Raw genomic sequence first — 25,786 nt, 5'->3', positions numbered from 1 at the left:
TTCGACTCCCTGCTTGTATATCACAAGTACTGCCATTGTAGTACTGTACAAAACATCCAAAACCTGGTTACAAACCCAACAAAAGGGATCAGATGATACACATTCTGACAGATTTATACAGTAGACTACTATTTGTAAGAATGAGGTCCAGTTATCGGGAATGAGGTGGCATGATTACCAAGATACACCATTAAGGGAAAAAAGGAAGGTGCAAAACTGGTTGTAGAACACTCTAGGGAGGGAGAAAGGAAACACACGTTGAATGTACTGACATGGGCATAGACTAATTTTTACAACTAAACCCCAAAATCCAGTAACTGTGGCTGTCTTCGAGGAGAGAGATCAAGGGACTGGGGGATCCAGAGGGGGGAGAAAGAGTTATTTTTCACTGTACACCCTTCTCTACTCTTTGAATATATCATCTAGTTAAACTACTTCAATGAAAAAGGAAAAGAAAAAGCTCAGACACCTTAGACCACTATTCTCATCTGATCTAGCCAATCGACAGACATAAAAGGACTCTACTCCCACAAAAAGAGAAACAGCTGTTTATTAGGGAAGGATGGTGGGATTCTGAGGGCCTTTCCTCTTCTAAAGAAATAATCTAACTGGTTTAACAATAAAAAGCACTATAAATTAAAAAAAACCACTAAAGGAAACTCAAACACACCTCACTGCTCACAATGGAAAAGTCAGATACCCTTCAGGGCTGGAGTCATGGTCATGTGGAGAAAAAGACCATGGGATTTGGCCTGAGCAGGAGTGAAGGTGGTGATGCATGGCCAGATTGGATTTCAGAGGCAACCATCAAAAGGTAAAACTACGACCCAGAAATTCTGAGTGGAAGAATTCGTCCTAAGAGGACAAAGTATACAAGCTATGAACATACGGATGATGTTCACTTGCAGAATTATTTATAATAGCTAAACAGTGTCCAACACTAAGGGTTAAATCATGGGGCGTGTCCATACCACAGAACGCTCCCAAGCCATTAAAAATGATCTTGCCCTACAGCTGACATGTTAGAAAAATAACCAAACTGTTAACAGTGGTTTTCTGTGTTGGAGGGATTAAAGGTGATTTCAGTTTTGTTCTTTATAGCTTTCTGTCTTGCCTACTTTCACACAGTTGACCCTTGAACAACACGGGTTTGAACTGTACAGGTCCACTCAGGCAGATGTTTTCAATAGTAAATACTACAGTACTATACTGCCCGAGGTTGGATGCATCTCAGTATGTGGAGGAACCTCAGATATGGAGGGCCAGCTAAATATAAGTTAAAGGCACGTTAAACCCACGTTGCTCAAGGGTCAACTGTAGATGAAAATAGAACCACCTCGCTTAGCAGCCCAGGGAAACAGTGCTGTAGGGGAAGAAAGATGTCACATTTCCCAGGGGACAACACCACCAGTTTCTTAAGACCTAAGCAAAACGTCCTCTGCATGCAGCTGCTGTTTCCATTCAGGAAACCCACATGATCTGGCCTATCTCACAGACAGTAGGATATAACCTAATTACCTCATCATGAACATCTGCTGAAAATATTTTGACATATTAATTATCAGAATATAGTTCTAAGAGACGCACAAGTTAGAGGAACAGTCAAGTGGTATTAAATTCGGCCCTTCTTTGGCTCTTCAAAGGCATTATTTTCCTTCTTCCCAACTCTCCTCTTATTCCCAAAATACCTAGATTCACTCATTTCCTTAGAGTATCTGATCAGTGGTTCTCAACAGAAATGGGGAGGGGTAATTCCCCCCTCCTCCCCCGGGACGCTTGGCAAGACCTGCCAAGACAATTTTGGTTGTCACAACTGAAGGAGCCAGTGGCATTTAGTGAGTAGAGGCCAGGGATGCAGCTAAATGTCCTACGATGCCCAGGACAGCCCTGTGGATAACAACGAACTATCCAGCCCAAAATGTCAATAGTGCCAAGGTTGAGGAACTCTGATCTCGATGGAAATACAGCAGAGAGGTGGGAGGTTTGATTAACAGAATAACACAGGATGCCTCCTCCTCCTCCTCCTCCACTCACCTGTGCCAACGGTCCAGCACACGTGAAGTCAATGTTATGGATGACAGTGGCTTCGAGACACCCATGAACAGGTTATATTCACGGGTCCTGTTTTGAATCATTAATTCATCCGAGTTCTACGGCCAATGCAGAGTAATACATACTAGTTAGCAGTTAAAATTTTGTTTTAAATGTGTCACTCTGAAATATACCCAAGATCTGAAAAATGTAGACACTGCTTTAAAAGGTCTGGCTCAGAAGCATATATTTCAGAAACCAATATTTAAGTCCAGCTTGCCTGACCACGCAATGAGTGCATTAACAAGACAGTTGCTAAGAAGCTTTCCTATTATATCTTTAATGATATCTTCTATCTACTGTGCAGTTTCTTTTGTCTAAACAATCAGGGGTACAGATTTAATTTTAGTTATGGCTGTAATATTGGAACCACAGTACCAGGGTCTATTAACATTTTTCAAAAGAAAACATATTAAAATTCCCCAAAAGAAGGGTCACCACTTTGGGAAAAACATTTAAGTGTGTCCATAAATGGCTCTCAACCTATAGTCATTTATAGGTAATTTGGGCAGAGAATCAAGGTTTTTAAGTAAAGGACCTTTAGGTTTGGAGAGAATGACATAATCCTGCTTTGGAAGATGTTATCATATTACCTGTTACTCCGAACACAAAACAAACTTGAAATGAGCAGACACTCGAGTGTGTTTTGTGGGGAGTTGGAAAAACTTAATTTTCAAATGCTATTAAGTTTCACCAACATTTAGCATATTTGTTTTCCCTAGCTTAGGTACAACTTAAAGCTTCTTTTAAGCAATAAAAGCTGCAGTTTTAAAATCGGGTGCAACCCAAAGGCCACTTTACTAGAGCCCAAGATAAACATGCGCTTTTGTTTGCTCAGTTCATACAAACCAAAGGAGATTCCCCCAAAGTCACCTGTGAGATATTTCTACCTTGTTATGAGAGAAAAGACTACTTTTCTAATTGTACAACTTTTTTTCCTGAAGTAGGAAAAAGCTCACTCCAAATAGATGGAAGGAAATTTGGGGGCCTTCCCTCTGTTGGGGATGGAGGGGCTGGGACACAGAATATAGACACCGAAGTGTGTACCACACAAAGCATGGAGCTTATACTTCAGGTCAGAATAGAATGCCTTTGGATAAAGATTCAAAGCTGCACTGTACACACACACACACACCCCCCCGCACCCCTTCTGCTCTGAAACAAGGACTTAAGCAGCCAAAGGCTCGGCATAGGTTAGACCACCCCAGAAAAGGATGTGGACGGCTGACCTTCCTGCTAACAAAACAGCCTTAGGGTGGCCCCAGAAAAGGGTATCATCTTATTTATAAAGCAGGTCTCAGCTTTGTGGCGCCTCTTGCTGATGCCCACGGCCTGGTTCTGAGTCTGCACCGTGAGAGCTTTGCCCCGCAAGCCACGTAGAAGACAGGCAGTTCCTCCTGGGCTGTTTAGAGGACCCGCTGCTGGAGGCTGTCCCTCTGCCTTGTCCAGGAGGAGCCCGAGGACAGTCCAGAGTGAGTTCCAACCTGGCCTGTGTCCTTCAACAGGTCTTCATCTTTGAGAGACAGACGACTGCACTGACCACTAGTTCCTCAGCAGGATGTTAGGAAGAAAAACGAATCTGGTACCAAAGTCCTAAGTAGAGATGCCCTGAGTCAATGCTAAGTCACATCCACGGCCCACAGCCCTGGACCTGCGGCCCCTGCTCCCCTTGGACACCAGTCCAGCCCGAGCAAAATACAGCAGATCTCAGTGCCGAGTGGGCTCAGGCACCAAGTCTGTCCTCAGCAGCACTCACCTTGAGGAGGGGCACAGCTGTACGACAGCGGGCAGTCTTAATGTTTTTGAGGAAGTGAGATTCATCCTGAAAAGAAACAGTCACGTAAGTGAACAAGGCCAAATCCTGAGTAGACGGAGAGAGAGCCGTCAAGCTTGACCCTGGTACGGCGTCGCACTGAGGCTGCCTCTCTTAGTGCTTTCTCCTTCAAGGAGACGGCTGGGGGCTTGGGCAAGGACCAGGCTCTGGGACACCTTCTCTATGACATTGTGAGCAAGTCGCTTCATCTCTCAGGGACGGCTTTCCACTTGCAAAGTGGGGCTGGCGACTCCCCTGCCCTGCCCACCTCGCACGCGGCAGGGACAAACCCCTGAAAGGTGCTCTGCTGGCTTGTAAGATTGCACCGCCCCCCTGCACAGCACTAACGCCGTGTGCTGGAGACCCGTGTGTGCCCCGAGCTGGTTCAAGGTTCTGCAGCCCAGCCCGCGCCTTCTCCCCCGCTTCCCTGAGCTCCCACAGGCTCTGGCTCCCACGTCTCCGAAGGCCCCAGAACGGACTGTAATGATCTGCGTGTGCGTCGGTCTGTCTTACTGGACTGCGGCTCCCCGGAGACCAGGGGCTGACCGCTCCCTCCACACCCGCGGTACACAGCCCTGTGCAGGGCCCAGAGCTGCCTTCGACCTCTAGCTAGCTGAGCCAACGGACGAAGGCGCCTCCCTCGCAGTCAGCCCGCTGCCGGGAAACCCGAGGCAGAGGCCCCACTGCAGTCTTGTTGACGCGAGTGACTCAGAGGTCCTCAAAGAGTTTTCTAAAAACCCTTCCTTTCGCTCCTTCTAGATGAGACGTGCACTAGACAAGACGAGCAGCAAGATCTGGGAGGCCACTGCAGGTAGAGAACCCTATTTTTAGAGGAGGAAAACACCACTGGCTTTTTCAGGTCACGCGTTTGAATAAAAAACCTTTCGTGTTACCCGGAGGCACTGGGTTTCCCTGTTCTGCCAAGAGGAAAAGCGAGGATAAGCTTCCCCTGGAAACCGTCCACCTCAGGCTTCGCCCCGGGACGTCTGTCACCTGGACTTGGGGTGGTAGCTGGCCGGGCGGGGGCGGGGACGGGGACGGGAGAGACTCACTCGTTTTCAGGGCTCTATTTGTGAGCCATGTAGACACACTGAGTACTGACAGAGGAGGCTGGAAGCCAGTCTCTCTAGACTTTCCTTCTGGAGTACGACAGGAGTTAGAAGAAGGAAAGCGGCAGCTAAAAGATGTACCATCACATCTGGGAGCAGGATTCTAAACTCTAAAGCCTCCTTTAAAAAAAAACAACTAGGGTAAAAAGTGCTTTTTTTTGGTAGGAAGGGAGCGTCCTTGTATCGGCTGGAAGATCTATTAACTGTTTGAACTGCACGTCTGAGTCACGCCGACAGGAGGGCACCAGATGGAGGCACAGGCCCAGGCTGTCCAGGCTGCAGCTCCTGGAGCCCCGGGCTGTCGGGGGTTCAAGTGCTCGCCTCCATCATGACCCACCGTGGGGAGAGGTGGGCTAGAAACCCCCAGCACAGACCTAGTAAACCACAATTTTTCAAAAAGCGCCCGCCCTTGCCCCAGAAGATCCTAATACATAGCCAGGGTCGAGAACCGCTATTTGAGAGAAATGAAAGATCACTTCCCTACAAAATAAAGCCAGCGATTTCTACTCTCCTAGAAACCTAGTGAGGCTCCATGAGATTACAGATATGGACATTCTTAGAGCTTTCAAGCAGAAAGTTTCCCCAGAGATAAAGTACTTAAAGACTTTGCCAAGTCACTTACAATGATGACAACTCTAAAAGGGGGTTTCAGCTGCTTTTCTAACTTGCTCAGAAGATCAAAACTGACAATGTTGACCAAGCCAGCTGTCAGGCGGTCCTTCCCAGTCACCACGACGTTGATGTGGTCTGGGCTCAGAGACGGCAGCCACTGACGGAACGCCTGGGGGTGACAGGAGAGAACAAAACCCAAGTGGTGATCTAGCCTGGCAGCTGCCAGCTGTGGCCCCGCTAACCCACCCACCGCCTCTCTCCACGTGGACCGACGTGAACGCTCCCTGAAGACAAACTCGGTCTCTTCCCCTCCCGGTCCTCCTGCATTCAGCATAACCTTGTCCCCACGAACAACCGTCGCTGCCCTGTTCCTCTCACCCACCCACTCCCCTTCGCTTTCCACTAACGGGACACTTCCCTCCTCGGTAAGCAAGCACTCGTTAGCAGTCGCTTTGGGGTGTCTGTGGATTCCACCTCTGTGACCTCTAGCTAGATGACAAGTTTCTGCAAGGAAAGAATGCAACTCTTTTTAAGAGGAATTTTATAAAGGAATTTTTAGCAGAGCCTGGTACGCCAAAGGCACTGATGATGATGAAAATGTTCAGTGCTTTCTACAAAGGCACCTGCTTTCCCCAGAAATCTTGCCATCTCTAGCCAAAGCCAGTACCTGGAGCCAGTGGACGGCCACCAGGTGCCTCTGTCATTGGCCGGGGGTCTGGGTGCTCCCAGTGAGCCTGGGCTGACACCATTCTGATTCTGGGAGCGCTAGGCCAGGCTCTGTCCTGCTGATAAGCATCTGACCATCTGCTCTTCCCTAGAATTTCCGAGGGTGCTGTGGGAATCTAACGTGTGTTGAACTGTTAGCTCCTAGAGGCTCTGGCACAATTCAGATCACAAGGACAAGAAAAGAGTGAGGTAGTGTTTCGATATGCACTTTTTTAAAGTTTTGCTTTCTCCTGGGTTGGAAGGGCATGTCTGGGCGTCAGGCCCCCTGGCTGCAGGCAGAGCTGCCTCTTCCCCAAGAGCAGCTCACAGGGGCTTAGTAACAGCCTCGGCATGAGGAAGCTGACAGCCACCTCGAGTAGCATGAAGCTGGGAAAAGCTACGGACGATGAACCACGTCTTCCATCCTCACCAAGTTTGCTTACGTAGAGTTTTATTCATTTCATGGGACCCCTCTGATCCCTGGATTTACGGGAGACAAAGCTCACAGCTGAGTGATAATACAATGGTCATGTCAGGTTTTTCTGCCATAAAGGTGCCCGGTAGACTGTGAACCTCCTGCCCACACCACCTGCTACTGATGTGGGCCCTGAGCCCCAAGTCAGGAGGTGCAACCTCAAGGCCCCGGAACCGTTCCTCAGTAGCAGCAAGCAAGGTGCTTAACCTCTTGGAGAGGCAGTTTTCTCATCTGTCAATGGGGTTAATATCTTGTGTCTGCTGCACACAGCTGTTTAAGGATGAAGGGAAATAAAGGAAGTAAAACTATTTTGAAACTTAAGTGGGGTAGAGGTGAAAGGTGTTCTTCGCAGGGGCACCAGAGGTGCTCGGGAAGCGCCCACTGACAGACGGAAGCAAGTCTGAGCTTGGTAAGGCCTTGCCCTTCCTCCCTAAAGGCCTAGCCTGATTCTAACTCAGACAACCAGGAGCCTGGCCTCAGCAGGCTCCCTTCCTCCTTCAGCTGAGACAGATCTTTCGAGCTCCCCAGGTCCTGTCCCCAAACTGTCGTTTGATGACTCTGACACTGAGGAAAGCCTTCCTCGTTAAAATCATGGCACCAGGAGAGCTGACCTGCTCCCAGGTGAAGCGCACAGATGACGGTACCACCACCAGGAGTGGCCACTCCTTCCGGTAATAGGCGGCTATGCAGATGGCTTGGATGGTCTTCCCCAGGCCCATGTCATCAGCAAGCAGCAGGCGGCCTCTTTTCGCTATGGCAAAACTGAAAGCAGACACGGTCAGGACAGAGCACGGCGGCTTCCCAGGGCGTCGGCTAACCCGCCACTGAGCCGCCACGTGAAGCCACACAGCCACTCGGTGTGGCTACCGGCTCGCAAGAGACCTGCTCCGCCGAGAGGGAAGCCAGGGGCCAAACCGGGGGCAGAGTAATAATAATCAAGAAAAGACTACAAACAGGGACAACGTGAAATGTAGTCAAAGGGGAGGGAGAAGCTCTAGAAGACAATTAGGTCGTGGAAGCCGAGGGAGGGAGTTTCCAGTAAGAGGAGTCACCCTCTGCCGGGCGCAGGCGAGGCCCAGGGGATATAAAGGAAGAGCGTGGGAAACAGTCCCTAACAGGGGCTGGGAGGGGCACGCTTGTCACATGAGGGATCTGCAGGGAAGGGAAGAAAGAAGAGACGGTGGGGTGGAAAAACGGCTTTCTCAGGATCAGAGAGGACTCTGTACGCATAAAGCTGGCAAAGACAGAAAACATTGGAGAAAAGGAGGATGGCCAGAGAGAAGGACGGAGCAAGAGTGTCTGTCTAAGAGGAGCACCGACCTCAGCAAGGTGTCTCATTACCTAGCAGCCTCCAGGGTCCCCAAGTCCTCCAGGGCAGCAGCCCTTGCTTACAGTTTGTGAATAAAGCATGGAATTATTATTCTACTCCTTCGGAGCCCGACTGGCCTGGGTTGGAATCCCAATTCCACTACCTGGGAGCCATGTGCCTTTATGCAAGTTATCTGACTTCCTCGTGCCTCCGCTGTAACGTGGAATAACGACGAGGCCTACCCCAGAGAGTGTTACGGGGGTTCATGATGTTTAAAGCACTTAAAACAGCGCTTGGTGCCATCGTAAGTGCTGGGGAAGTGCTTCCCTCACAGCAATTATTCCCCCAAAGGAGAAAAATAACCAAGACACAAACAGTGATGGTGACTTGCTTGACTGGCATATGAATCAGTGAAAAGCTAAAAGGATCCCCAGTGCCAGATGCCTGGTCTCCTGCTCCAAACACCACTCCTCTTTCATCGGAATTCCTGAAGAACTGATCATTTGCTCAGGAACCTGATAATAAGCCAGTCGACTAGCTCTTCTCCTTTCCTTCTCACCCAGAAAAGACAGAGAACATCCCCTCTTCTGACCAGCAGCTGCTATGGCCCACAAGAATTCCGGGCTGCACATGGCCTTTCTGAATTGCCTGGAAACGGTGTTTCCGCCCTTCAGAAGCCAGTGTCCAACAAAGGTGGGAAAGTGAACAGTGGGTCTGCGGATGGCGTGAGCCCAGGACACCCAGGCTCAGCAGACAACAAGCATCCTGTCCTGGTCTTGGCACTTCTCTGTCCTCCCAGCTGCCACACGGCCCACCGGTTGAGAGGTGGTGCCCCCTTCCCTCCCCCCTGGCCGTGGCCACCAGACTCCTGCAATGGAGGGGAAGGGAGCCCACCCTCCCCTTGTCATGCCGACCTTGGTGAAATCTTCCAGACCATTTCCGGGATCAACTCAGACAGACGCATGCAGAGAGACAAGTACAAAAGACTTATTTTTTTACATTACTTTCTGATTTACAAAACTGGTGGTCAGGATGGCCAGGGGCACCTATGCAACAAACCAGGGAGGGCCTTTTGTTTCAGTCTCCAAGGCGTCGCTACCATTTACAATGTCTGCACGGCTTCATCCACCTGGTCATTCCCAAAGCAGAACAGACCCTTGAATTTCATAGCCTTTCCTTTTACTCTGCCTTGAGGTAGTCCAACTAAGGAACAAAGTGATCACAACTGAGAACAAAGATGTCGCCTGGATAATAGAGAGACAATCACACAGCTGAATGCCGTTTTCGACAGTGTAGTTTGGTATTACACAAAAAACGCTGCGCTCATCATCAGAAGATAGGATTTCAGCCCCAATTCCACTTTTGGAAACTGAGCAGCTTTAGACAGAGGACTGTCTTCCTTCGTCTCAACTCACTCCTCTATTAAAAGGAGCTGTTTAGATATTAGAGCAGGCTGATATCTATCTAAGAGATTTTGCTCCGTACATTTAAATGAGTTTCCAGTTGTAGTACTTACATAAAAAACAAAACAAAAACATGGAATTGACAGCCATTCCCTTAATACCAAACTCCTCCACTTCAGGGAATGAGTTAAAATCTGGAATTAATGCAAAGTTTTGAAGAAAGGCTGCAGGTACCATTAGCAGTTTCAGAGCCATAGAGAAAAAGATGGAAACAGCTGGCTGTGCTCTGGCTCTGATGTACATACCCTGGGGTGCCTTGCACCCACCACCTCTCAGCGTGCACCGCATGTGCCCAGGGATCTCCAGGGGAGCCATGAAGAACCTGGATTCTGAAGACGGGGGCTGCCCAGGAGCTGGGGGTGGGCAACCTCTCTCAGCATTAATGAAGGAGACGGAGGAAGAAAGATGAAAGGGAAAACCCACCTTGAGCCTGGGTAAAACGAGGCCCAAAGGACATCTCAACATATGAAAGAAACGGTAAAGTGCGTTATCTAAGAGAGATGGCAGCTGGAAGGCAAAGGAAGAAGAGGGTGTGGGGAGAGCTGGGACCGTGGGGATGCAATGAGGTCCCACTGTGCCCAAACTGCACCCGGAGAACAAAATCCTACAGAGACAGCAGCCAAGCTTTAACCAAAACACCACAAGTGGGCTGCACGTGGGCAGGCTGCCTTCGTGGGCCATGTCCATTGACAATGTAGGTCCTTCCTTTGCATGGGGCTCTATCTCCAACCACACGGCCTGACATCAGATCTAGCTCTTATTATTTCTACACGGAGTCTCAAGACAGCCTCTTCCCTCTCCTCCACCTCCCATCTTTCTACTAGAAGGCAAATTCTGGGGCAAACCTGTCATTTTGTTTCTCCTAAGAAACTCTGGAAAAAGGGACAGGTCAGGATGCGGGCTTATCTTTTTTCTTTCTATCAGTATAATAAGAGCACTTTCTTTTGGAAAACCACCACCTTACACTCTCAGTCCAAGTAATTGGGGTGGGGCAGGCCCTACCCTTTAGCTCCAGGGATGGGCCTGTCACCTGGTCTTACCAGGAAGACCTCCGAGGCCCCCAGGACACAGTGACTGACCAGCTCAAGCGTCAGCACCACATTTCAGATATTTCAGTGTGGGACCCACTAGAAAAGAGGTGCTTCTGCTTGGCTGCAGAACCGATGGGTGCAAAACGGAAGCCCCTGGCTGCCCCCGCTGCCACACTGGAGGAGCACCTGGCTGAGAACAAAGCAAACTAAGAAGAAAGCAGAGCTGAGAGGGGTACAGAGTCCTGATGAGCTCTTTAGAGACCCTGGGCTTTCTATTACATGCAATGAGAAATCTCTTTTCTTACACTACTTTGAGTTGGGTTTCTGCACACTTGCAATACTAGTTAATTAGGAATGCAATTCCTCATTAACTTATGGAATTTGAAATCAGTGGTTACAATCAGGCTTTGGTGACAGCACACCTGGGCTGTTTAATGCTAATACCCAGATGCTTCTAGGCGGCTATGAAAGAGGAGCATTCATGAAAGAGGGAACATCTGAAGCTAGTCTGTGGTGAGCGATAAATCTGAGCAGGAGAGAGCAAGAGGAAGACAGATGAAGAACCTACTTGACTCCAACTCTCTGAAAGGGCAGCAGGCTAGACACGAGCTTAGAATCCACTCTGGACAGGTCTGCCTCGGGGATGTCTGCCACGGGACACAGAGACGTCTTCTGGAGCTGAGCGGCGAAAGCCAGGGTGAGAGTCTTGGGCAGAGGATCCAGCTGAACCTGTGGAAGGCAGCGCACCCTTTCCACTAGAAAGGAGAACAGAGGTGTGTGAATTGGAGTGTTGATGTCCAAGATTTCTGGGGGGAAAAGAAGGGGCTTTGAGATACAAAGTTCAATGGCTGGAATTCTGCTGCATGCCGTCTTCTCCGAAAAGTAACTGGAGAGAAAACTGGGTGCAGACAGATGCATGGCAGAGAACCAGTTTTCCCTCTCTATTTCTAGTGTCTGCAAACAAGAGGGCACTCAGTAATGCAAAATTGATCTTCACTGCACTACACAAACACCGGAAAGAACTAAAGTGTTCTTGTGACCAATCTATTTTTAACCTCAAGTCATTTAAAAAATTATCTTAGTATTCCCATTCAATAAATAAGGACCCATATTCTTCAAATATCAGCCCAGGAAAAGCAAGGTCTAAAATGAATAAATCTTGTCTTGTTTCCATTCTCCTTATGCTTTATTTTGGTTTCAATGTTTGAGAAGATGGAGAACTTTAAGCTATATGCTGTCAACAGGCAAGGAAGCACTGTGGTCTATGCAGAGAAGCTGTTAGGTATTTCCAAGAAAGATCAGTAGGACAGTAGTGCTATTTACAAACAACAACAAAGGGCAGAATCCATGCAAAGGCCACCAACTGACAACAATGCACGTGGCCCTGCACACTTTTGACCTTTTCCATAAGAGAGTAAGCATCTCCTCTCGAGAAAGGTGAGTTTTACGGGTATTGGCAAGCTAAGGCCTGTGGGCAAATCAGTCTATTACCTGTTCTGGTAAATAAAGTTTCACTGGAACACAGTGGTGCCTATTTGTTTATGGACTGTCGTTTACTGCTTTCATGCCATAATGGTGGACCTGAGTCGCTGGGACAGAGACCGCATGGCCCACGAAGCCTAAAATGTTTACTATCTGGCCCTTTACAAAAAAAGTTTACCAACCCCTGCTAAGCTTAGAGTCTAAACTATTACTAAGGGTGGCCATGACTCTCTTTCAATTAAAGCTTATATTTAGGGGTCTTCACTTTCCTTCCACGTGTGCTGGTTCTAGACCCCAATATAATGGATGGGGAAATCTCTTCTAGTCAGAGTCTTTAACCCAGGTGGGAAAAATAAATGACCTTGGATCTACATGGAAATAAAAGAAAATCAATTTCACTGATTTTTCTTTTTGAAGGAATTTAGCTTCACCTGATTTTAAAATTAAGAGAAAAAAAAAAACCCTTTATTCAATAGAGAAACAGAAAAAGAAGAATAAAAACAGAAATATAAATAAAACATAATTCTGGGGGACAGGGGACGGCAGGAGAAGACAAGTTAAAAATTAAAAAGTTAGAGAAAAGAGGATAGACCTAGAAATCCCTGGTAGTAGAATTATTATTAAACTTCTAATCACAGCCTGCTGTCCTACAGTTGTAGCTTTCAAGATGTTCTTCCCTTTCAACATTTCCTTTGAAAAATCTAATTAGAAGAGTTAGGAGAGTGACCATTGTTTACAGATCCTTGATTGCTGTTTATCTTTTACCTTTTCGGGGCACCCTGAGATAGTCATAGCAACCCACCAAGGGGCTAACTGGGTTCTCCAGGAATCCAGGAGAAGGAATCAAATAGAGAACTTGTGTCTACTTCATTTCTACCCGATATTACTTAAAATTCTAAGGTTGTCAGTTCTCTATTCCATATGGTCACACGGTATTCCAAAAGTCTTCTGCCACAACCATCAATTGGCAATTGCAAATACTGATGTGAATATGGAGGGCTGAGCCATCTACTGCCACCTTAAATTGCCTTGCCTTTTCAGTATATTTAAATCCATCTCTCTCTTTCCCTAAATATAGGTATCAGTTATTTCTGGAAACAGTTTGCATGAATAGAATCACCATGATAAGAAATTAGGTAAGGTTGATGGCTTATTATAAAAGAGAGTGTCCATGTTGATGCAGAAATACACTGCATGCTTCCAAATTAAATCTGAGCGTGCTGATTTCTGCACACTTCAGGAGACTGAGCACTCCACGTGCTTTCAGAACCCATTTTCATTTTAATCCTAGTGCTCTTCAGCACTCAAATACCTGATGAAAGCTAAGGAAGGGCTGACGATCCAGCTGCTGTGAAACACAGTGCTTTGTAAGCATTATGTCCTTTCGGCCACTCAAGAGGGGAAAAAAAACACTTTCTACTCTGTTTCCTATTGACTACTATCTCCCCAAATCCTATGCTGCTGGTCCAGCCAACTGAGTGTGTTTCTGAGACAGCCTCCATTCGCTGTCAGCGACTCACCGCTATCCCTTCCCTGTGCTGGAAGACGACAGGAATGTGCAGTCTGGCTTCATGAGTCACAGAGAAGTGTTTCTGTACAACAGCTCTCCGGCAGAACGCTACCGGGCCACATAGCAGAGAGATGCTAACGCTTTCAAATAGCAGCTGACAAGATCACTGAGGGGGACGAAGAAGCCTTCTGGACTGTGACAGGCCGGGGGGAAACAGAAGGCCTCATGCCAGTTTCACTGCGGGCAGGAGGAAGCAAGTCACTTAGGAAAGAGGGAGGAGGATCGCTCTGCGGCTGGCCGGACCTGGAGACCGCAGTCACCACACTGGCAGTGAGCGCTCACACGCCCAGTTCTCACCGTCATTTCTCAATTAGTTTCACGCGCACACGGTCACTAGCTCAGGTCAATGATCTGACTTCACATACGAGACCTAGGGGTGAGGAGAGAGGTGCAAATTCCCCAGGTTTACAATCTGCTGACAGTGGAACTGGAAGTAAGCTGGGAACGGCAGCGTCCTGCAGCGCCTCATCACCTCGGCTTCTGACTTCATAGACCGGGGCCTCTAAGTTTCCTAGTGGGTCACATCACAAACTCAAAATGGCAATTTTAGTCAGACTTCACTGTGACCCTAACAAGGCTCCCGACAAGGAAAACAACTGTTTTCCTTCTCTGGGTCCAAATATTTCCCAATCTATGAGATGGGGAGACTCAGTCTTATATTCTATGAACTCTTGACTCTAGAATTCTTAACTCCAGACCCATGGAATTATTAATATCAAAGGCAAAATCTTACGTGTGGCTGTTATGTGCATTTTTCTGGGTGAAGAATCCATTGTTTTCAGCAGATGTTTCAAGGAATCTATGGCCCTCAAGACTTGGAACCATTATACAACGCTATGTAAGTTGCAAGTCATGGTTTTTCAACATTACATTCATCTGCTAGTGCTGTAAATATCCTGCTTTTTGTTGCTCCATAAAAGTCAAAGCCTTTATTGCTCACATATTTATATGTCTTGCTGTGGTTGAAAGACAAAGGGGTGAGAGGGAAAAACTCACTCCTACCGCTCATCAAAAATTCAGCTTTGGCCAAATAATCTGCTCTAAATCACGAGTTCCAAATAGCAGCAGCCAAGGGGTCTCAGATCAACGTCAGCCATCCTTCCTGCTTCAGCTAGTGGTTGCTGATACTAAATAACTCATCATATTCAAACTTAACCTTGAGTTTGCAGCAAGTCTTTCCTCAAGGAATCAAAAGCTCTTCCCTTATATTTAATTTCTGTCAGTAGGGCAAATCTGGATTAAACACCCCGTTTTTTACTGAAGGGACACATGGGACCCAGAATATCGAATTACCTACCTGACGTTGCATAGTAAGTCACATGAGGAGGAGACAGAGGGAAGAGAGCCTCTTCCTTAAAGCCCTAGCCTGGTGGGCAAGACAGCCAATGATGTGGATCCCCACTCCCAGCCCCACCGAGCTGGAGCACGTCTCTCTTGGCCGAACCCTGGTACCAGAAAGTTCTCAGGGGGTCAAGCAGGAGGAACCTCCATCGGGCCGGCTGCACACCCACTGCAGAATATCGACGGTCTGGAAGATGGGTAACAGACTGGTATTCCAGGACAGGCTGAGCTATGACCACACCCCGACCCCCTTTCTCTGGCATACTGGAATTCATTCACTGCCCCACCCAAGCAGAGCTTAGAGAAGAAAAATGATAAGCCCAAACTGGCTTCCCCTTCTTGTAGTTACATCTGTACACATGGCCCTTCCCTTGGTGAGACTCCAAAGCACTTATTAAACGCTGATGCGCCCTGGCCTTGGCTTCTGCCTCTGGCAGAGCTCAGCCCTTGATGAAGCCTGTAACCACTAAGGCTCTCCAACTTTCACAGACCATCTGGTTCTAGAAGTAAGCTGAGAGAGCCTGTTCTTAGAGGGAATCTAAAGTAGCTTCCATCTAAGCTCAGCAATCCTAGCTTGCCTCTGATTCCCAAAATCCACAAACCCTCACTTCTAATACTTCTATGATGGGTGTGAGGTTTCACAGGCCTCAAGAATTTGACTAGTACCGCCTCACCCTGATGGAAGATGAGACCCTGCACTTGCTTGGGCTGCTGTAAAGCCGCCATCCCAGAGCACAGGGACATGGCTGCCCGAGACCAACTTCACCTTTACTAGTCCTATACGCAAGCATGTGAAGTTATCGCAGTGGAGGGGAGGAAGGAGGTGATTCTTTCAAAATACATTAAATTTAAGGCACATAATTAAGGCTTAACAACAGCATGATATAAAACAAGCAAGGTGGTCAGCTCACTTAGTTTACTGTACTCTTCCAGGAGAAAGTTCCACTTCCTGGTCTTGACATCTGCAATGACAAGGAACAAATAGGCAAACATGACACCCTGCCCTCCTGCAATGTCACCACACTTACTCATTCATTCCCTGCTCTCACAAACCCCCAGGAACCTCAGGTGATGTGGCTGATCTTGTGCCTGGCACTGAGGACACAGAGATCAAGAGTACCAGTAATCGAGGCTTTCACAGAATTCAGGGAGGAAAGACAAGCAGACATGAAGATAGCACTGGGCTGTAAGCGTGGTGATAAAGGGAGCTATGGGGACACAGGACTGGGGACGGCCCAGCAAGTCAGAAACACCCTGAATCTCCAAGGTGGGGATGATATTGTAGCTTGCACTTATTCACTGCTTACCTTAAGCCAGGCACGGTGCCAAGAGACTCATATGCACCATCTCATCAGTTCCTCAATACGCTATAAGCTGGGCACCATTATCAGCTCCATTTTGTACATGGAAAACAAGCTACATGTGGTCAGTGTGGTCAAACAGTCTATGTTCAAATCCCAGGTTTGCCGCTTTCTGGATGTGTGACTTTGGGCAAGTTATGTAACTTCCCTATGCCTCAGTTCCACATCTGAAAAAGGAGCATCCTATAGCCCCTGCCTCACAGGGTTCTTGTGAGGATTTCATAAAATTTAAATGTAAAATGCTTATGAAAAAGTTTCTGGCAAACAATGCACTCAGAAGAAGGTAAACAGTGATAAATTATTATTATTATTCCATCTTCTGGTTAGTACGGTGTAGCATAAACTACACATAATATTAACTAAGAAGAGTGAGCATCTGGCTACCCAACATTGACTAATTACTTAGGTTTTCCTACCAATTGACCTTCTGAGAAAATCAAGCAAGCTTCAACTCAGTTAAGTGCTTTCTGGGCAGCAAAAATGAATTCTTCTCTGTCTGGTCATTGAAGAAGCAAGGCAGTTAGGGAAAAGGCATCATGGATACTTTGAGTCCACTTGAGGAAAGAAGCAAGGTGGCCCAGGTGTAATCTGACAGAAAGACCAAAAGCAGAGCGACTACTCTTGATGTGGGAATAGTGCAGGAGACCCTTTCTGACAAGAGCGTGATCCTGGCAGTGGCAGGGCAGCAAATGGGAAAGTCTGTCAATAACTGCTATGGCCAAAAAAAAAAAAAATCCAATCACGGTGTTTTAACATCTAGGGACCTGGGCAGGGTTGGGTGTGAATATTTTCACTGTTCTCATTCCTCCCCAAACAGCAGAGCATGTCAGGAGTGTGATTTCAAAGGCCACAGGTCAGAAGACACAGGTCATCGGGACTTGCCTTTTGAGGGCCACCCCAAGCGGAAGCCGAACACCTGAGGGGCCAGGGGAGGCAATGCTCTCTGGACTGAGGCTGGGCCCTGCACATTGTGCCTAAGCCCTACTCACCAGCCTGCTCTCACCTGTCAAAACTCTCTCCATCTAAGGGATAAAAACGCAACAGCCAGCGTCACCCGCTCCGGAAGGAACCCCCGACCTTGATGAAAGCTCACTGAGCAGGTCATTCCACAGAGGCTTGCTCCATGATGCTGCATGAACGTAACGTCTCAAAGGCAGGAGGTTTTAAAGGTTTGCTTTCTACTTGCCTAGGGAAATGCTAAAACCATTTCAAGAATGGGAATACAAATCCATAAAAGCCACACTGTTTTGTAAAACAACACGGCCCAAGCTAAGAAAGAAACCCAGGCGTTCAGAACTCTTCTGCTCTTTATTTTGACGTGGCAGCTTTTGAAGAACCTCACAAAAAATAAAGCAAAACTGCTTTGCTTTAGCTGGTGGTTTTCAATCCTGGCTGATTATTAGACTCAGCTGAAGATTTTTTTTTAAACGCCAATGCCCAGGCCCCACCTCAAGCCGATTACATCAGTAGCTCTGGGTGGGAACCAGGCACTGGCTTTCATTCTGGGGATGGGGGTCGGCAATCTGTGATTTACCCACCCCTCCAGGTGGTTCGGAGCCATGCTCAAGTTTGAAAACCACTGGCTTAGTCTTCCCAAAGGCATTTATTTTTATGGCAAATGCCTATTTTTCAAGCTCTACTAAGGACAAAATAAAACTAAATGGGTTTAAGTGGCTGAAGCACGAACTGACCTGCTTCTACCAAGAAGACCGTGCCCAGGTGACGGGGGAAGGAGTCTTCTCTTTGCGAGGCCTTTAAAGACAAAGCAGGCCCCACTATGTGTTCAACAATCTGGAACAATTTAGGGAGCATCTTTCTACAGGAAGAGGAGGAGGTTAGAAAGGCTCTACCAAGAAAGTTATTTCTGAACATTTAAAGAGAGGAAAACACCCTAGTCTGAGATCACAGGCCACTCTGCATCCTGGAAATCAGGCAGAGGCCAACTACTTGCCGTATTTTCTGGAATCCATCTGTTTAAACAGCGCAATCAGGTCTTCTGAATAGCTGATGTCTGCCTCAAAGCGGGCCCGGGAGATGAGTACGCACTGCCCTTTGACAAAGGCAAGGGAGGGAGCTACAGGAAGGCAGGTCTGGGTTGCAATGCCGCCGCTGCTGGTAGAGGGTGACTCCACGTGGCCCTCAGCCCCTTCCAAAGGCTGCAGAGTGACAGCCTGGAGGTGCTGGGCTGCTTTCACTGCCGAAGAAGAAAAGGGCAGAGGTGACAACCCGAGCGACTTAGGCAGGCACAGGAGGAGGGCAGGGGCAGGGTGAGGAGGAAGTTCGCTGGGCAGGCAGGAGAGAAAAAGCATAGTCAGATGCGGAAGGTGTGCAGGTGTGCTTTAATTGGGGCTTCAGGTATTTCAGGATTTCCTGAATGTAACTCTTCTATTCCTTAGGTTTCCCAATTTAAAAAACTTAGAATTCAGAAATGAACAGGGGGGACAGGGATCTCACCAGGATGGGTAAACTTATCAGATAATTTCTGTGGCCATGTCCGAGAAGCCACCGAAGGAAGTCAACACACCAGAAGTCACCCCTTTAACCCTGTTCCCAGGTCACTACTCTGTCCACCGCTGGGAGGACAAGGAAGGAGACACAGGATCATCAGGCCACAGATGTACAGTGTTGACCCTTATTTTCTCTATTACTGAGGCATTTTATAGATTAATAGATTTGACGACATAGAACGAAACTGTCAAAAAACACAAACTGAAATGAAAGGTAAAACAAGTGAATAAAGATATTTGCAAGAAATATGAACAGAGCTCATACTTTAAAAAAAATACTAAGACCACATAAGACAAGAAGTTAGGCAACCAATTCAAAAGGGGGAAAATGACTAATAGACATTTAGAGAAATGTGCAACTCCGCAAACAATCAGAGTAATAAAAAGCCATTTTTAACTTATCAAACTTGCAGGATTAGAAAAATAGATATCAGATAGGAATAAAACCTTTTGGAAAACAACTTGGCTATATACAACAAGAGCCCTAAAAAGTGAGCATAATGATTCAACTTCTAGGAATCTATCTCAACTAACACAAGTTGAAAAAACAAAAATTTATAGACAAAGGTGTTCCTTACAGCTTTGATACTGGGGAAACTAGGAGCAAATTAATATTAAACAAAAAGAAAATGATTTACCCAGTATATGACACATTCTTTTTTTTTTTTTTTTTTTTTGGTTGTGCCGTGCAGCATGTGGGATCTTAGTTCCCTGACCAGGGATCGAACCCGTACCCCCTGCATTGGAAGGCGGAGTCTTAACCACTGGACCACCAGGGAAGTCCCTAGCACACATTCTTACAATGGAGAATGTTATATAGCCATTAATTTGTTTGTTTTTTAGAAGAAATTTTGGAAAAGACAAAAAATGCTATTAAGTATGAAATCATTTTTCTGGAGGTCAAAGTGGTTCAATAATGGACACGCACATTTTCATCACCCAGAATTAACTGTTTAACATGCACCATTAAAATAAAAGTGCTTTATGCAGGAACATTAAGTGAAAAAGGCAAGATACAGATTACATTACAAATAGAAAACATTGTATATCTTAATGCATAGGAAAAAAAGGCTGGAAGGAACAAAACTAAAATGCAGACAGTGGTTAAGTGAGTGGAGACAGATGGGGGTGGGGGAGGATGGCTGGTTTCTCTTCTTTGCACATTGACATACTTCCCACATGACCTACAGTGAGTGTGTGGTAGGGTTAAAAAGGCAAAATTCAGAGGTGGACCCAAACAAATAACAGAAAGACTAACAGTCTTCATATGTTGCATTAATAAAAAGTATAATCTACTAAGATGACACAGCAATCATCAACTATCTGAAAATTAAGAAACAAGGGTAAAGGCACAAATCCACAGTTGTTGGGAGAGTGTTCCAGGTATATCTTGGTAGAGAGCAGATTGACTATGCAAAACATTGAGAAGGATACAGAGGAGCTCAACAATTCCTAATCAGCAAAATTCACCTGAAAGCTATAGACAGAATTTTGTGCCCAATGAACAGTTAAAAAAAAAAAATACGTGGAGCATTACCAAAAACAACCATACTGCACAGAAAACCTAAATGAATTTGCAAAAGCATTAGTCATCTGAGTCACCATGCCTTGTGGTCAGAGGACAGGAGTAAAAAGGGGACAAAACAAACAAAACAGAGACTTTTTAAACAGTCTCTGTAGGTTACTTTTGTATACATATATAAAAGTATAAGAAAAGCAAAAAAAAAAAAAATTGACATGACATGAAAAAAATTTCATAACAGTGGAAATCACTGGTTTAACATGAGCAATAACACAACACCAGGTATCAAGACCTACAATGTTAACCCAGAGCACTGGCTCTCCTCCCCCCAACACCTAATAAATGGATTAAAATAATGGGAAAAGCGAGCTCCCCCAAACCTAGTGTCAAACATTTCAAGAGGCAGAAGACAAGGAGAGAAACAGTAAGTTCTGCAGGGAGACAGCTGTCCCATCACCCCCAGAAACTGTACTGGTGATGTCAGAGAATTCCACCTCGTGCCCCAAATCTGTGGAGGAGTAACCTCACCATGCAACCTCTGCTTTTCCCTTTTTGAACTGGCTGGGGACAGAGAGGGCATAGAGAGGGCTGCTGGGAGGGAAGAGTAGAACGGGAGATGAAGACACTCAGGGCTGACTCTAACAGAGGTGCAGGCTTCAGGCACTAGGACAAGGTGACAGAAACCTTGGTGTAGGACAGTCAACAAAATCTCAGAAGACAGAGTGGTGCGCACCCAGGGGCCCTGACCACCACCAGACATGACACAGGCTGGAGCCAACCTGGGCAACACCCGCTCCCCGCACTCTCGGGTTTGTGTTGTCTGCTGAACGGTTACCGTTCCTGGGAGCAGGGCCGGCACAGCTGCCTGGCATGGCTGGAGCCTGCAGTCCAGTGGGAATATACACTCTGAAGTCAGGTGGCTTGGGTTTGAATCCCAGTTGTACAACCGATTGGCTGTGTGACCCTATGTTAGTTACAGAGCCTCTCTGGACCTCAGTTTTCCCATCTGTAAAATGGTTGTTATAAGGAATAAAAGAGGTAGCATAGATAAGGGGCTTAGAACAGCCTAGCATGTTGCAGGTTCTGTAAGTGCTAGCTTCTGTTAATATGACAGGTGCCCTCCTCCCAAGGACCTGCCTCATTAGGCTGGCCATGGGGAGAAGGAAGAGGAGCCCTGGGATGGCGTCCCAAAAGCCATCTGAACCACAAGCCAGACTATATCTGCTACTCGAGGAACTTTTCAATACCAGCATCCCCCTGCATGAGGGGGGACCACACACCTACTTACTTAGGGCACCGTAGTCGGTCATGCTGAAGTTCCACGTCTTGGTGGCAGGATCTGAAATGAAACAGAAGTACCTGGTTTGCCCACAATAAGGTTGATGACGGCTGGTATGAGCTGTACTTGGACATTCAATAAGGGTTTGTTAAATGAATGAATGAATGAATGCTAAGTTCAAAACAGTTGACTGAAAAGCCCCTACTGATGTACAAAATCCCCGTAGAGGACAAACAGCAAATATAAATGAGGATAATGCTTTGGCTCTGCCCTTCTGGGAGAAGCAACCTGAGCATGCCACATCACCTGGCTGAGCCAGTTCCATCGCCTTTAAAATGGAAATAACACCTACTTCTCACAAAAAACTGTTTTAGGCTTAAGTGCTACACTGCATACAAAGCACCTGGCAGGGGAACTATTCATCCATTCTCCATGTGGCCATGTGGCAGCCCCCAAGCATGGCAGCTGTTTGAAGGAACGTCTATTATAAAAGGAAACATGAGCTAAAACAGAAAATTTTTAACAACTGGATGGACATAATGTGCCAATGCACTCTCTTCATATTTATGAGAAACTGTTAGATTTAAAGAGCCTCTAGAAGTAGGAAAAAACATCTGAAAGAACTAGATGGAAGACTCATTACCGTAACGTCTGCTGGGCAGACTCTTGAACACTGCAATGAGCTCCTCGTTGTACCCAATCTTCACCTGGAAACGATCACCGATTTTTATGCATGTTCCCTGCTGGGAGCCTGCTGCTTTGTGGAGTGGGGTCCCTGATTTCTGTTGTAGTCTTTCTTCTGTCCTGGGCATCACACTCCCTGAAACGTTCTGCCCAGAGGTGGAGGGTCTTGCCATCCTGGCCTCGAATTCAGGATCCCTGGGAGGCTGTCCAGAGGAAGAAGCTGCTGTCTCCTGGAAATTCTTTGCTCTGGCCAAAGGCTCATGAGTTGTGTTAACAAAGGGTGTCGATTTGGTCTCGTGTGAAGCCTGAATCTGACCTTGCTCTAACCCATAACCCCAGAGCTGTTCGCTGGAGACCGCTGGAGGACTGTTTGCCAAGGGAGGGGAGATCCCAGCGAGAGTCACTTGATTTGGTGGGCGGTGGCTCGGGCAGGCTGTGGGCATCTCTTCTTGCCTCTGCCATGTCCCCTTTGCCTGCTCTGAGGTGCTGAGTTGAAAACTGTGGGAATTTTGAGGTCTCTGATCACCATCAGATGAACTCCTGGGATTCTGTTGGTTGAAAACGACACCATGGCTCCCTGACTTAGAAGGATCCTGGTGGAGGTGTCTGGAAGGGCCCTGCTTGGACTGGGAAGGTTTGGCAGCAATGTTGGAGCCCAAGACTGTGTTCTGATGCTGTTCTGCTAATAATTTCTCAGCTCTACGGGCCAGAGCCTTTTGCCGATTCTCTTCAATTTTTTTCCTCTGCTCCTCTGTAAGGGGCAAGGACATTTTAACACGGAAATGTTCATGCAGGAATGTCAATCTTTAATCAGAAACTTGGCAAAAGCTGAGAAAGGAAAAACAATATTGAAATAAACATTAAATGTATGTATTTGCTTACCTTGATTTTAACAAGCTTTTGTCCCAGGAAATGCACAAGGAGCCAAAGGATATATGAAAGTTTCTTTTATAATTAAACACATACCCACACAGATAGTAGGTAGCATATGCCAAAAACCATGACTCTGACAAAAAGTAAAAAGCAAGGTCGATCAAATCCAAAGCCAAAAAGGTATTTCAACGGCAATATTTTTCTCCCTCTCATCCACCAGCCAACATGAGTTATCAGATCCCAAAAAGTTATATAGTGCAACCTAAATCCATCAGATAATGAGAAGGGCGACATTTCAAACTAGAAAGGATAATGGATTAGACTGACATAGACCAAAACAACCACATACCATGGCATGACACTTGCTAAAACAGCCTCTTTCCAACCTGGAAGAAGGAAAAAAGCATTAGCATCACATACACTGTACACTAAATTCACCCCTCGAATACCATCGTTTTATCCTTCCTGGCAAGTCAATCTGCAGGTGGTAAACCCACCACCATAGAGCAACGAGTGACTCTTCTGGAAAAATAAGGAAAAAAAAAAAGTAATACGCTCACTGTACAAATTCAGACGCTACATAAAGATGTAAAGAAAAGAGTAAAATTAATCTGTAATCTCAGTATCCATCAATAACCACTGTTCATAGTTTAGAGTTCAGTATAATTCTGATTTTTTTCTATCCATATCCATAGATACAGGTCATGTATAATATTTGGAAGACAGATGATTTATTACAAAATAGGATCATTATATATGCTCTGTTTTGTATCCCTATCCCGATTTTTTTTTTTCCAATTAATTTACTTAGGTTATTTTTCTATGAGCTGAGCCACTTTTATAATACTCTAGACCCAGGCGCTGGACAACAATTTCTCTGGCTTGATTCGAACTGAAGAGCCGCTACCCAGTGTAACGCCACGTAATGTTTATAATGATGATAAGGTGGGGGGCCTCTGAGAAGCTCCTCAGGGTAAAAAGGTTTCCTTCCTGCTGGGGCTCTCTTTGACCGGAACTCCAAACATCGATCCCTAGAGACCTTCCACTTCCTCCAGCCACCAGCAGTTAAGAAGGGGTTAGGGAAAGGCATCGTTCCCGGGCTCGGCTGCAGTTCTCAGGCTCCCCGGGTAAAACACTCCTGCCTAACTTTCCAACCAGCGCTCTGCTGCGCCCCCAAACTCTCCAGGTCCAAGGCCAGGTGCGCTGCCTCCACTAGCCAGGGGAGACGACGCCATGGGATGAAGTCCCAGTGATCAGCCCCAAACCATAAAGCCATCCCACTACATGGACGCCCCTCTTCTTTGTGCTGAGACCTGTGTTCCACCCCATTTTGGGGGCGCGCCTCTCCCCGACCTGGCAGTATGGGAGCGCCACTCCCACCCCTATCTTCTCCACTTGGATTCACCCTTTCCGTTGGCCCACTCCCTGCTCCAGGGTGGCATTTGGTCTCGTCCGCCGCCGCCACCTTCCTCCCAGTTTACCTTCTCACCCGGTGAGGCCTAGAACGCGAGCCACATTCGGGCCCGACCCCGAACCCAGGCGCGTCTCCAGGACCCTCCCGAGCCAGCTTACTCTTCTGGGTGGCCGGTTAGGCCCAGTTACTCGAGCGCTGCCAGTTCGCTCGCCTTATTTCAGCAGCCGGGCCTCAGAGGTAGTGCTGGTCGCAGGGTCGCTCCCCGAGGAACTACACTTCTCAGAGGGCAACGCGGCCCCAGTTACGCTTTAAAAAGTGAAAGACCTCAGACGGGAGACCCGAGCGGTGCCGCAGGGCCTTCTGGGATTTGTAGTTTGAACTCGGAGCCTGGTGAGAATTAAGAGACGCAACGTCGTGGGCGGGGCTGAAATGGTGCACCCTGGGAATTGTAGTCCTCGAGTCCCTCAAAGGTTTCAGCAAGCACCGGATCGTGATAGCCTGGGTTGTTGTTTCCAAAACTGGAGTCACGCTGTCAGGAGTTGTCGGAGGTTTTTGTTTTTTGTTTTTTGTTTTCCATGCTCTTCCTTATTTTTATTAGCACCCAGGAAGGAAGCAATATGAGCTGTGCAAAATGTGCAACATCGTAGTAACACAGAGTTTGATTTGACAAGCCAAAGATAGTGCAACTGTGGCTAATCCCATAGTAATACGGAGAGACGGGCAGACGGATTTGGTAGCTCTTAACAAAAGTATTCCCAGGGGTATCCATTCCTGATTTGATAACCTTACAATTTAAGCACCACCTGCTGTTCCAACCCCGACCTGACCTTCTTGGATCAAAAGAGAATTAGCATTGTCGTCACTGTCATTGTTGTCATCATCATTGTCTTCATCAGTCATTGTGCTGAGCATTTAATGTGAATTATCTCATTTAATCCTCACTACAACCTTAAGGAACACACAGTATTTGTATCCCCTTTTACAGATAGGAAAACTGAGCAGCTATTGGATAACTTTTTCAAAGCCTTATTAGCCTATTTGTGATTCTGACTCTGGAGCCCACACTTCTGAGAGAAAATTAGTAAGCTGACACTATCAGAGTCAGTTTACCCCATTTCTGAGCACCAACACCCTTTCCATTCCAT

At 46.9% G+C, this 25,786-nt stretch overlaps 1 protein-coding gene across 4 annotated transcripts in view; it reads right to left on the bottom strand.

The window, feature by feature from the left end:
• SMARCAL1 (SWI/SNF related, matrix associated, actin dependent regulator of chromatin, subfamily a like 1) overlaps positions 1-24,982 on the bottom strand; it is a 48,820-nt gene extending 23,838 nt beyond the window's left edge. For all 4 annotated transcript variants that reach the window (XM_061187198.1, XM_061187206.1, XM_061187213.1 and 1 more), the window contains exons 1-10: positions 24,800-24,982; positions 23,577-23,613; positions 22,314-23,182; positions 21,680-21,730; positions 18,314-18,556; positions 15,913-15,963; positions 11,177-11,363; positions 7,417-7,567; positions 5,636-5,794; positions 3,848-3,913 (exon numbers count right to left, since the gene is read on the bottom strand). In XM_061187198.1, coding sequence (XP_061043181.1) covers positions 3,848-3,913; positions 5,636-5,794; positions 7,417-7,567; positions 11,177-11,363; positions 15,913-15,963; positions 18,314-18,556; positions 21,680-21,730; positions 22,314-23,124 — 1,719 coding nt within the window. In that variant the 5' untranslated portion in view covers positions 23,125-23,182; positions 23,577-23,613; positions 24,800-24,982. The remainder of the gene's footprint in view (positions 1-3,847; positions 3,914-5,635; positions 5,795-7,416; positions 7,568-11,176; positions 11,364-15,912; positions 15,964-18,313; positions 18,557-21,679; positions 21,731-22,313; positions 23,183-23,576; positions 23,614-24,799) is intronic.
• Between the last annotated feature and the right edge of the window lie 804 nt (positions 24,983-25,786).

The sequence above is a fragment of the Eubalaena glacialis genome, chromosome 1 (genome assembly GCF_028564815.1).
Source record: "Eubalaena glacialis isolate mEubGla1 chromosome 1, mEubGla1.1.hap2.+ XY, whole genome shotgun sequence".
NCBI lineage: Eukaryota > Metazoa > Chordata > Mammalia > Artiodactyla > Balaenidae > Eubalaena > Eubalaena glacialis.
The sequence above is the reverse complement of the archived record's forward strand: the minus strand, read 5'-3'. Positions and strand labels throughout refer to the sequence as shown.